Source organism: Lutra lutra, chromosome 1 (genome assembly GCF_902655055.1).
Source record: "Lutra lutra chromosome 1, mLutLut1.2, whole genome shotgun sequence".
NCBI lineage: Eukaryota > Metazoa > Chordata > Mammalia > Carnivora > Mustelidae > Lutra > Lutra lutra.
Genome location: NC_062278.1, coordinates 204,993,095 through 205,006,480, shown reverse-complemented (window position 1 = coordinate 205,006,480; position 13,386 = coordinate 204,993,095). Strand labels below are relative to the sequence as shown.

At 42.7% G+C, this 13,386-nt stretch overlaps 1 protein-coding gene across 5 annotated transcripts in view; it reads right to left on the bottom strand.

The window, feature by feature from the left end:
* The window catches only part of QRICH1 (glutamine rich 1), a 49,246-nt gene that overhangs the window by 6,321 nt on the left and 29,539 nt on the right, over window positions 1–13,386 (bottom strand). For all 5 annotated transcript variants that reach the window (XM_047694368.1, XM_047694365.1, XM_047694358.1 and 2 more), the window contains 4 exons: window positions 11,935–12,972; window positions 5,801–5,978; window positions 5,016–5,170; window positions 3,477–3,591 (listed from right to left, as the gene is read on the bottom strand). In XM_047694368.1, coding sequence (XP_047550324.1) covers window positions 3,477–3,591; window positions 5,016–5,170; window positions 5,801–5,978; window positions 11,935–12,972 — 1,486 coding nt within the window. The remainder of the gene's footprint in view (window positions 1–3,476; window positions 3,592–5,015; window positions 5,171–5,800; window positions 5,979–11,934; window positions 12,973–13,386) is intronic.

Sequence of the window (13,386 nt, the reverse complement as noted above, 5' to 3'; positions counted from 1 at the left end):
TCTTTTTTAATTTATTTGACAGAGAGGTCACAAGCAGGCAGAGAGGCAGGCAGAGAGGAGGAAGCAGGCTCCCTGCTGAGCAGAGAGCCCGATGCGGGGCTCGATCCCAGGACTCTGAGATCATGACCTGAGCCGAAGGCAGCGGCTTAACCCACTGAGCCACCCAGGCGCCCCTGGAATTATCTTTTTTCAATTATAATAATGGCATCATGGTATGTCAAGTATACTAAAATATTTATATTTGAAGTTACTTTAAAATAATATAGGAGGGGAAAAGCAGGTGTACACAAGACACAAGATTTGCCATGGACAGCGGGTACATGGGAATGTCACTTACCTATTCTGTTTAATTTTTTATGTGCTTGAAATTTCTGTAATACAATTTTTAAAAAAGCAAACTCGGCATAGCCACACTTGGCTTGAAAATCTGCATATCATGGTAGTGAATCACTTACTTGGTTTCTGTTCTAATGACAGCGCCTCAGAAAGGCCTCCCTCCCAATGCCCTTAACGCTTTCCATTCCCCTGTGCTTTGTTCTTCATAAATTGGTTATTTACACACTGTCTCCCCCTATCAGACTATAAGCTCCATTTAGTTCGTTACATTATATTATCTACACCTGGAATACTTGCCTGGCACACAGTAGGTATTCAAAAAGTATTTGCTTAACCAGTAATTTTTTCTTAAAGTTTAAGCATCTAACTCTGTGGTAATGGATGTTAACTAAACTAGATCATTACACAAGACACACATATATCAATTCATTATGTTGTATACCTAAAACTAATATTTCAATTGCATCTCAATTTTTTTTTTTTAAAGATTTTTTATTTATTTATTTGACAGAGAGAGATCACAAGTAGATGGAGAGGCAGGCAGAGAGAGAGAGAGGGAAGCAGGATCTCTGCCGAGCAGAGAACCCGATGCGGGACTCGATCCCAGGACCCTGAGATCATGACCTGAGCCGAAGGCAGTGGCTTAACCCACTGAGCCACCCAGGCGCCCCGCATCTCAATTTTTAAAAGAAGTTTTTAATTCCAGTTAGGTTTTTTTGATGGGGAAAAAAAAGTTTAAGCAGCATACATTCTGCAGTCAAATGCTCTACCACTGAGTTATACCCCTGTAAGCAGCATACATTTTAATAAATGGCAAAACCAGGATTAAAACTCAGATATTTGTGTGGATTTAAATTTTCAGCTCATTTGGGTAAATACCAAGGAGCACAACTCTTGGATCATAAGGTAAGAAAATGTTCACTTTTATTTTTTTTATTTTTTATTTTTTGAATGTTCACTTTTAAAAGAAAATGTCAAGCTGTCTTATAAAGGGATTATACCATTTTGCATTCCAACCAGCAAAGAATGAGCATTCCTGTACTCCCTCTCCGGCACTTGGGGCTGCTACTGTTTGTGATTTTAGCCATTCTGATAGGGGTACAGTGGTATCTCATTTTAGTTTGCAATTTCCTGATGATATCTAATGATAAACATCTTTTTATATACTTACTTGCCATTTGTATATCTTCTTTGGTAAGGAATCTGTTTCAGATCTTTTGCCTATTTTTTGGATCAGGTTTTGCTTTCTTTTTATTGTTGAGTGTTAAGAGTTGTTTGTATATTTTGAATACCAATCTTTTATCAAGTATGTGTTTTGCAAAAGATTTTTTTCCAATCTGTAGCTTGTCTTTTCATTCTCTTAAAAGTGTCTTTCATAGGGACGCCTGGGTGGCTCAGATGGTTAAGCAGCTGCCTTCGGCTCAGGTCATGATCCCAGCGTCCTGGGATCGAGTCCCACATCGGGCTCCTTGCTCATCGGGGAGCCTGCTTCTCCCTCTGCCTCTGCCTGCCATTCTGTCTACCTGTGCTTGCTCTCTCTCCCTCTCTCTCTCTGACAAATAAATAAATAAAATCTTTAAAAAAAAAAAATGTGTCTTTCATAGATCATAAGTCTCTAATTTTAATGAAGTCCAGCTTATCAATTATTTTCTTTCACGGACTGTGCTTTTGGTGTTACATCCAAAAAGTTACTACCAAACCCAAGGTCACCTAGATTTTCTCCTATGTTATCTATGTTATCTTCTAGGAGTTTTACCGTTTTGCGTTTTACATTTTGGTCTGTGACCCAGTGTGAGTTGATTCTGTGAACAGCGTAGGGTCTGCATCTAGATTCACGTTTTTGTACGTGAGTGTCCTGTTGCTGCGGCGCCATTTGTTGAGAAGACTGCTCTTCTCCACTGAACTGCCTCTACTCCTTTGTCAAAGATAAGCTGGTTATATTTGTGTGACTCTACTTCTGGGCTCTCTATGCTATTCCAGTGATTTGTCTGTTCTTCCACCAGAAACCTGCACACAATGTTTGGAGCAGCTTTATTCATAATTGCCAAAACTAGGGAGCAACGGAGATGTCCTTCAATGGGTGAGTAGATAAACACACACATCCATACAGTGGATTATTGTTCAGCAATAAAAAGAAATGAGCTGTCAAGCCATGAAAAGACACACAGGAACATTAAATGCATATTGCTAAGTGAAAGAAACCAATCTGAGAGAGCTACATACTCAATTATTCCAACTATATGATATTCTGGAAAAGGCAAAACTATGGAACAGTGAAAAGATCAGTGATTGCCAGGGATGTGGGGGGGAGGGGGATAAACAGGTGGAACACAGAGGATTTTAGACCCAAAACTTATGTATGATATTGTAATTACAGATAAATGTCATTATACATTTGTCCACACCTACAGAATGCAGCAAAGGAGGAGTGAATCCTAATGTAAGCTACAGACATTAGTTACTAATATCAACACTCGCTCATCAATTATAACAAATACCCCACACCAATACAAGATATTAAATAACAGAAGAAACAGTGTGAGAGAGTATTATGGGAATTCTCTATGCCCTGCTCATTTTTTCCGTCTACCTAAAATTGCTCTAAAAAGATAAAAGTTTATTAAAAAACAAAACAGACACCTCAGACATTCTACTGTAAAACTCCTGTTCTTTCCAACACATACTATTCAGGTGGTTATATGGGTAAAGCAAAAATTATGTTCTATATATGTAGAATATCTCTATGTATCTATATATACATCTAGATATATCTGTGTGCATATTCAAACACATAGAAAAAAACCCAATATGTAACATGAGTAACCTACAGATCAAACAGTTCATAATTCTTAATGCAGTGATTCTAATTTTAATCAGTAAATTTTAATTAAAACAAACAAACAAAAAAGAGTACCCCAACTCTCCATGCCCCCATGTCCTTGCCACACTGGGACCTGCCAGGTTCTCTGTCTGGTATGCAGTGCCCCTTGCATACCAGGCCAAGCAGCACAGAAGCTGAGGCTGGTACCTAGGATTTATAGCCTCCTCACCCACACGCTGTATCAAAGGCAGCCACACCGGCAGCTGACATTTTTTAAACCCAGGTGGGAAAGACATCCAAGGACTAAGAAGACGCTTACCAAGTGGAGTGACTCGGGGCTGAACATCTTTCAGAACTTCATGTAGCCACTCCGTGAATCGAACATAATAAAGATCGGAGAAAATGTCATCAACCCTTCCATTTTCAAAAAGATACTAAAAGAAAAACAATAAAAGTTGTTGATAATCTCCTGAGTAAAACTTTCAGGGGAAATAAACACTGTGCTACCAGTATCATCACCTCTCCCTACCCATGTCCGCCTCCTTAACAAAACAACATAACAGGTCAAAAAGGTCCTGCATATGACATTTCCAGAGTATACTTCAGATCATGTCAAATGACTCTGGTAACACTCTGTGGAGAGTTGGTCAATGGGACAGATTTTGCAAACGCTATTTCACCCAGGCAAGGCATTGTCTTGTGGTAGCAAAAAACCTAATGCAGGCTCTGGGGCCAACCTCTTATTAGCCATGGTGTAAGTTAAGTAACTCATGCGAGTATTTTAACTTCTGGGGCTCAGTTTTTTTGTCAGTGGAAATGACTGTGCCTGCCTTCCAGGACTAGGGAGAGCATGGAATGAAACCGAGTATGTAAAGCAATTTACTCAAGTGCCCTGTGTGACTGGGAAGAAAGAGAAATAAAGAGGGAGGCAGACTTTTCTTAGGCTCAGGCAACAGGGTGAATCCCAACCAGCAAGGGCTCCTCCATCACACTGAGGGCTTCACCACAAGAGCGCTCACACACTGAGAAATCCACCCCTGCTCTCCTGAACTGCGGGTCCTAAATCAAGTTTCCCTGTTACACTGCACCTTAGATGTCCTCAAAGCCTACCTACAGTTGCATATTCTAGCTAGATTCTCAAATATTATTTTGTGTTAATGCAGAGAACAATGAGAAAATGAGCTGAATATTAACACCAGACTTTGTTTTGGATAGATTACTTTTATGCAAACCATATTTACTTTAATAAAATCTATTATATAAATACTTTGTGTTTTTTTTAAAAAGGCTCTCAGATACTGTAACAAATATTTTAGCAAACGTTTCTCTAGATGATGGGATTATGGCTGATATCTATTTTATTTTTTTGAAGCAAACGTTCGATCTTCTGCAATTTTTAAAAATGTATATTAAAAAACTCAATATACAGTTGATTTCACTCATATGTGGAATTTAAGAAACAAAACAGGATCATAGGAGAAGGGAGGGAAAAATAAGATGAAATCAGAGACAGAGACAAACCGTAAGAAACTCTTAACTACAGGGAACAAACTGAGGGCTGCTGGAGGGGAGGTGGGGGGAGGATGGATTACTGGGTGACAGGCATTAAGGAGGGCACATGATATAATGGGCACTTGGTGTGATGTGCAACTGATGAACCACTGAATTCCACCCCTGAAACGAATACACTCTATGTTAATTAACTTAATTAAAATAAAATTAAAAAAATAAAAACTCATTATTAGTTGAAAGAGAACTTCCTTAAAACCACTTGGTTATCATTTTACTAATTTCAGTAACCAGCAAATACCCAACAGGAACACAGCTTAAACACGTTCCTCTGGAGTCTGTTTCCTACCTTTTGAATACACAGGAAAATATAGTAGAGCACATCTGGATCATAGGGTTCACCTTCTCCATTTCGAGCTTCCCGTGTCATTAGACAGAGCCCATAATTTAACTCAGCCACAGCAGAAGAGATGAGATCTTCCTGGAATCGCAAGAGTTGGCGCCCTGCAACACAAGCCAAAGGTGACCCCCAAAGGTGAATGGGGGTCCTGGCAAGAGTAACCTCTTAACTGGCTGCTCATATCCCTGGGAGCACTCAAGGTTAGATAGTGATCATTAGGGAGCTAGGACAGAAACAGTCACCTGCATCTAAGGTCAGAACTGGCCTACTAAGACAATAATCATGTATGCCCTATTTACACTAACGGTTTCCTTCCCACAATCCTCCCCACCTCACATACCTTCAAAATTATTATTGGGGCCAAGACATGAAAGCAAAAAACCCGTAAAATCCATACTCTATAAGATGAGGAAGAATACAAACACAATGTTAAGGAAGAAGGGCCTTAAAGACAGTCACTAGTTCCTATCTCCTTCCAGAATTCACTCTGCGCAGATCTGCTAGGTTGACTTCAGAAATCCATGTGTACAAATATGCCTGGTCTTGGGCAAACACCATAAATCCTGCTCATGTGCAGCAGGTCAGGTTTGCTGAATTCGGCGTATTATTTCAGATGGTGATCCCTAACCCCCAGAGCCAAAGGACGCCACTTTCCTGCCATCACGTCCTCCTGCTGTTTCAGTACCGTTACATTTTAGCCAGAGTCCACCCCGCCCCAACCAAAAAACACTCACTCCCAATGGGTGCCAGTCTGTTCTGAGCATCCTTCTCTAGCTCAGCGTTCTTCGTCTGGGCCCAGTTTTTCCATACTTCAAGCCCTTCTTCTGGCTTCAGAGAATTTGGAAGCAGAAGTTCTGGGGAAGGCTGTGGCTGTGACTGTGGTTCAACTTCAGCAACCTGGACAGTCTGAGCCTGTAAGAGAGAAACCATCAAAATGTGTCAGTATTGTTTTGCACCAGGCCCTTCCACAAAAATGCTAGAAAAATACTACCTGTGGTTCTTGTAATAAAAAAGTATCTTTCTTCCACTTGTTATCCTACTTTCAAAGACCACTGGAGTTCTACTCCTTACCCCAAGGACAGTTAAGGCTCCTGCAGTGCTTTTCAGCCCTGGCTGGACTTCTGAATCCCTGAATTAGAAATACCAATACCTGACTTCTACCCCAGAATATCTTTTTAAAGAAACTACAGTCTTTCAAATACCTTCCCACATAAAAAGGCAATTCTAAAGTTTAGTCACTACTCAGAACTACTGGCCCAAAGCAGTGCTTGCCAAACAATAAAGGGGAAAAAAAAAAAAAAATCATGGATTTTCTTCAAGTGTAGATTCTGATTTGAAAGGTCTCAGGTGGGAACTGAGATTCTGCATTTCTAACAAGTTCCCAAGTAAGGGAGCTGGTCTGCAGACCACACTTTGAATTATCAAGTGTCCAGAGTAATGACCATTAAACTTGAATGCACTTAAAAACATCTGGGGTGCTTTTAGAATATATCCACGCCTGGGCCTCATCCCTATAGATTATGATTTAGTTGGTCTAAGATGGGGGCCTGACATCAGTATTTCTAAAAGCTCCCAGTGATTCTTATGTCCAGCCATGGTTGAAAATCATTGTTTTGGAAAAAGAAAAGTACAACAAGCACAAGTTGTGTTCTCTCTCGTGCCATTGAAAGATAAGAAAAGACCTGAAAGATGTTTATGGCTCCTCTAGCTATATATAATGTTGTTTTTTACCCCCCCAAATTCCTTCTCAATAATACTGCTCTATTTCCTAAGGGTATTTTCTGAAGACAGGAGGTACTACTCTAGCTTCCTGCCTCCAAAGGAAGAGCTGTCTTGTCCTCAATGGTCTAAAAGTAAGTTGTGCACACAAAGTGGCACATGAAATGTCCATGAGCGTCAATCGCAATCCCCATACTGGGCGGGATAAACACCAACAAAGATACCAGGCATAGGTTCTTGGGCCTCACACACCAGTCTATATTCTGAACAAATTCCTTTTTTTTTTTTTTTTTTAAAGATTTTATTTATTTATTTGACAGACAGAGATCACATGTAGGCAGAGAGGCAGGCAGAGAGAGAGAGAGGAGGAAGCAGGCTCTCCACTGAGCAGAGAGCCCGATGCGGGGCTCGATCCCAGGACCCTGAGATCATGACCTGAGCCGAAGGCAGAGGCTTTAACCCACTGAGCCACCCAGGTGCCCCTGAACAAATTCCTTTGAGGAATTCTCCATGCCAGGGCCCACCCAAAGGACTAAGGAATGTCAAATCATTCAAACTGAAGGCAAAATAATTTATGACACATAAAGCTGCTTATCAATGAATAAAAGTAAAAACTCTCAGGCACCTGGGTGACTCAGTCAGTTAAACTACTGCCTTTGGCTCATGTCAGGATCCCGGGGTCCTGGGATTGAATCCCACATCGGGCGCCCCCTAGTTGTGCTCTCTTTCTGTGTCAAATAAATAAATAAAATCTTAAAAAAAAAAAAAAAAAAAAAGTAAAAACTCTCCTCTTAGCTTTCAAAAGGTAATTAAATAAGGAAATAAAGCAGTATCAGTGTGAAGCTCCTAAATGTTTGTCAACCCAGGAGCTCCACTCTAGACACACTTCCCAGTTCAACTACCATCTCCTTGGTGAGTCTTACCCACTTTTCCAGTTTAGAGTTCCATGTTTGTGGAAATGATTGCTAACTATGCACCTCCAAGCTAGATCTGCCATTAATATACCCAGGGGTTACTGTATGTCTCCATCTTACAACTACCTCAGATTACCATCTATGGAGAGAACTCAACACTTTCCCTGTCCAGATCTATTCCCTTCCTATCTTGTTCAATGGCAATACCACCTACCCAAGCTGCAAATCTTGGAGTCTGACTAGATAAGTAGGTGGGTGACAGGGCATGTGGGGCAGTACTTTGCTTCTGGTGTTTCGCCCAGCCCCCTTCACTGTGTGCCTTCCCCCACTAATATAGCATTTCCAAGCATCTTGACAACAAAATTCTTTTACATGTCTAAATGTCTGTCAGTGGGTGGGGTAGTAGTGATCCCAACCAGGACGAAAACTACGGATATAAGTAGGGCTTTGTACACTGTGGTACAGAGTTTTCCTTCCTCTTTATAATGGAGTCCTTGGAGAGTTTTAAGCTGGGAAGTGACATCATCCTACATTAAAAAAAAATATTCTGATTTATGGAGAATGGATTGAAGGGCAAAGGCGCTAGTCGCCTGGACTAGGATGGCAATGGAGAAGATTTAAGAAATGCTGAGAAGTGTGGTGGTAGAACCAAAGTAGCTTGTTGACGAGTTGGCTGTGAAAAGTAAGGGAAAGCAGACTCAAGGATGATTCTTGGGTTTCCAGTTTAAACAAATGGGTGGAGATGGTACCACTTTCTGAGAAGAGAAGTTTTGTTTTTGTTTCTTAAAACAGGTCATCCACCCACCCACCTATATATCTATTTTTAAGTTAACTCTATTACCAAAATGCAGCTAGAACTCATGACACCAAGATTGAGAGTCACATGCTCTAGCCAAGTGGGCCAGCCAGGTGTCCCGAGAGGAGAATTTCTCAATAGCAGTAGAGGTGATGCTAATGAAGGGCTGAGATAGCTTCAAGAAATCCAAGTGAATGAAAAACAGGCTGCTGGGGGCACAAGAAAGGTTTAAAGGAGGAGGCATGAGAAAGGTTTAAAGGAAAAGGCACGGTCTAGAGATAGAGTTCTGTGTCTCAATGCAGCACAGGGTATAAGACATGGATCCCTGGCTCCAGAGCCAGCCTACCTGGGGTTGAACCCCAACTCTTTTATTTACTAACCATGGCTTTGGTCTTGCTGTTTAATCTGTGTCTCATTTTCTTCATCTATAAAATAGAAATAGTAGTGCATACCTCATAAAGTTGGTGTGTGAATTAAATGAGTTAACCTGTGTAACACTGAAATAGTGCCTGGCAGATGCTGTCAGTGACTATCACCTTCAGTGGCACCAGCCATCCAGCGGGTGCTGAAAACCAAGGCCACAGACAGAAACTATTTACAGAGAAAAGAAGGCTAGTACCGAGTTCTGAGGAACATGACTATGTACGGTTCAGATAGAAGCACCAGTAAACTCTCCTGAGAAGTAAAAAAACAAAAACAAAACAAAAAAAAACCCAAAACAGTGGCAGATAGGAGGAAAACCATGCCAGAGAATTCCAAGAAGGTAGGTATGGTCTATTTTGTCATGTTGCTGTGAGATAAAAACAGACATGCCTGTTGGATCTGGCCACAAGAAGTCACTGCTGACCTTGACAAGAACAGAATCAGTGATAAATTGAAGAGAAAACTGGTTAGTAGGCAGAATCAGCTTGTACAGATAATGCCTGAGAACGCTGGGAATAAAGCAGAGTGGAGAAACGGGGCCACAGACAGAGGCGGATGCAAGCTCAAGAGAGGGAGGCTTCACCATAAATCTGGTTTTAAAGGCAGGTGCTAACTTTCATAAAGGACAATGCCAGGGGAAGAGCACAATATTTTGTCATCAGCTCTCCTTAGGGTTCAACTCACATCACAGCACAATCATCTTCCCCATGGACTACGAGTACTCCAAGGGCAGAAACTATTCATATCTGTTCCTCAGCACCCTGCACTAAGCCCAATACAGAGGGCAGAAGGATGTTTGTGGTATAAATGGACAAACTCACCTTTGCCACATGATGGGTATTCTTCTCAAATTTTCCTTTTCTGGTAATACCTGACATTTATTCCTGTAAGACTCTCCCAAAGGAGACACTGGCCTCTGAAGAACACAGGCCTACTAAGATGAACTCCCAAAAGGATCTTCTCTTGCTTAAGGGCCCAGAAATGGAAATTACAGAGCCTGATGAGCATGAAAAGAGGCCTGACCTGCAGACTGGACCATAAGGACCAGGAAAGCTGAGGAAAGGCCTGATGTCCTCCCCATCCCTATGAGCAAAAGCTGAGCTACATCATAATTCTCCAGGCTGGTTTCACCTACATGCAATTAATTCTACACATCCATACTTGATTCTTGTTATCACAACTCTTAGGATTATGGAAACATTTCCTACCACAGATCAGGTCAAGCTCAACTCTTCACTTTGGGAAGATAGATCCTTTGCTCCCTGTACTAACTCCTCTCCCATAGTCCCCCTCTCATGCTGTACTAGGCCATGTCCCTTCTGTCCATCTCTGGCTCTGTAAGGATGCTGCTCCATTTCTGTCAGTTGAAGCTACAGAGATCAAATGCCACTTTTCCCACAAAGATGCCTCTGTTGACTTTTTAACCTAGAATGGTTTCTGAATACCCAGTTTGTTTTTGTGTGTGTCGAACATAAAATGTCACGCTTGATTATGCTGCCTTATAAGAAATTCAGAAAACAGGAATCATACATTATCACTCCAAAACTGGACTATAAGCTACCTGAAGCAATGACAGTTCTACATCTAGGCCTTGACAGCTGCGTATTTAATAGTCCTTAACAAGGTCACCTATAATAATATACCAGCCTCTGAAACTGCTTGGTCAGCCTGTGCTTACAGCCTGAGTTTCTGAGTACGGTCCCTAGTCTAATAGTGCTCTGTTTATACCAGCCCCTTGCATGCATTCCCAGGAGCCCCTGCCCTCTGAGGCACAGTGCGTTTAGCAGTCCCATGAGACCAGAGGCCCTAAAGTTTGCTAAGTCTCAAGGAATAAATTTATCCACACCTCTGTGGTATCCTTAAAAAAAAAAAGACGTAACAATTAGGGGAACCTGGGTGACTCAGTCAGTTAAGCCTCCGACTCTTGATTTCAGCTCAGGTTATGATGATCTCAGGGTCATAAAATCAAGCTCTGAGTCGGGCTCCACACCAAGCACAGTCTGCTTAAGTCTGCTTAAGACTGCCTCTCCTGGGGCACCTGGGTGGCTCAGTGGGTTAAAGCCTCTGCCTTTAGCTCAGGTCATGATCCCAGGGTCCTGCATCGGGCTCTCTGCTCAGTGGGGAGCCTGCTTCCTCCTCTCTCTCTGCCTGCTTCTCTGCCTGCTTGTGATCTCCATCTGTCAAATAAATAAATAAATTCTTAAAAAAAAAAAAAAAAAAAAAAAAAAGACTGCCTTTCCCTCACCCCCTGCTCACACCAACACTCTCCCTCTTAAAAAAAGAAAGAAAAGGCTTAACAATAAAAAAAAAAAAGCTAATTTTAAATTTGGAATTTCAAAAGAGTTCTATTTTCTGTAAGTCTAAGATTATTTCAAAATAAAAAGTTAAACATTTTTTTCAACATAGCTTCCATAATAGAAAATTTAGAAAATTAACCAAGGCTTGATTATTTAAGAAACATAAAAAAACCGCTGTGGTGGCTTATCTAACACTCCCAAAGGTGATTACTTTTAACAGGCCCACCAGGAAGTATTTTACATCTGCTAATTCACCTACAGTGTGTCCACAGATAACTCAAAAGGAATAATTTCACAGCCTCTCCGTTGTGGTGAGTTTATAGCCTGTGTACTAAACTACAAGGGTTCCACTAGATTCAGTCATTTGTGGTGTACAGAATAGCTAATTAAGCTCAGATAATACTCGGCATGTCCCATTAGTCCTTCCCTAGAACTTTATTCTTCTTAAAAAGGGATAACAAAGAAGCATGCATGGCATCTATCCCCAAAGCAGCTGCTGATCATTTCATCTACCTCCAAGTACCAGGACAGAATGCCTGCCTGTTCTATAGCTTTCACCTGCTGCTTCTATTCCCCCCTCCCCAAACTCAACTAAAATATTAAATATACTACTGAAAGACCAACATCATTGCAGTAAACAAGCCAGAGGTTGCCAGGAAGTTCTGTGTTGCACTTGGCCCTGGGAGAGCAGGCTGCCCTACAGGTAAGTCGTCACTTACTGAACAAGTAACCTGGAGTTGCTGCTGCTGCTGCTGTGGCGGCGGTGGCGGCGTCTGTTCCTGGGGAGTTTGCTGTTGTGGCTGCTGCTGAGGGTCCCATATATGGACAGTCTGAGCTGTGTTCTGGTAGGTGCCTGCCACAGCCTGCACAGCCACTGGAATGTGGATGTTGCCATTCATGAACTGTGCTGGAAAGAGAGAGTTTGCAAGGGTCTGCACTACCTCTTCATGGGAGTTTTTCACTACAGACGTGGTGCCCACCATCTTCTCCTTGTCATCCTCCAGCTTTACAGCTGCCAGGGCCGTGGGTGAGCCACTGACGTGAACTGCATTGTAGGCTTCCTGGGGAATGGCAATGTGGGTAATGCTCTGCTGCTGAGGATCCCCACGGGGCTGGGCAGAGTAAACAGGGATGGTCCAGGTTTCTCCTGTAGGGCTAGTAATGGTCCCAGTGGCACTGTACAGGTGGGCACTGTCTACTGTCAGTAAGTCTGGCCTCAAAGACACATAACTCTGCTGCTGGCCCTGTGGAATGGCCAGCACGGTAGCCACCGGTTGCCCTGAGATGGCATAGGACACAGTGATGGGCATGTCCACTTTGCGCTTCTTCACTGGCTGGAGGACACTGGCTGTGCCAACCCGCCGTTCCCCTTCCCGGGGTGAGCCCTGCTGAGACGGTGGTGGGGAAAGGGCACCCACGGTCTGGATTTGGATCTGCTGACCCCCGGCAAGAGACTGGCCAGCCACTAGCTGAGCCTGGATCTGCTGATGTGGGATGTGCTCCTCTGGAATCTCTGCAGCCTGGATCTGCTGGGCTGCCTGCACGTGCTGCACCTGGATCTGGGCCGCCTGCAGCTGCGAAGGGCTGGGGCTCTGCAGAGACGGGGTCTGGATGGAAGGGGCTGCCGGCTGTGGTGCTTGGCCTTGGATCTGCACCTGGACCTGGATGGGCTGCTCAGCAGGCTGGTGAACCGTGAGCTGCGGGGAGAGCTGCTGAGCCGAGACCTGCTGCGGAGACTGTTGTACCTGCACCTGTACCTGCAGTGACAAGATTTGGCAGTGAGTGGTGAGTGAACAAGGCAACATCAGGAATCCAGCCCCAAAAGGAAGCCATCTCAGGCAGGCTCCCTAGGTAAGGTGAGGAGGAGGGGCTGCCATACCCAAAGCTTCTGAGGAGGTCACAATACCCAAAAACAAATGCAAAACTCTTCAGCATCACACAGCATTCAGAGCAACAATTATCTACCAAAGAAAGCAAGGCCATCAAGTGGGATCTATGAAGAAAATATCAGATCTTGTTTTAAACTGTGACCCCCTTTGTTTTTGCATGTTGGTATAGTAGTACCAGTATGTAATTTATAAAAATATACTTGGGTGTATGTTTAAAGAATAGTTTATCTATGGACTGAGTGATAAAAAGTATGGGGACCAATGTTCTAAAAGATCAGTAAG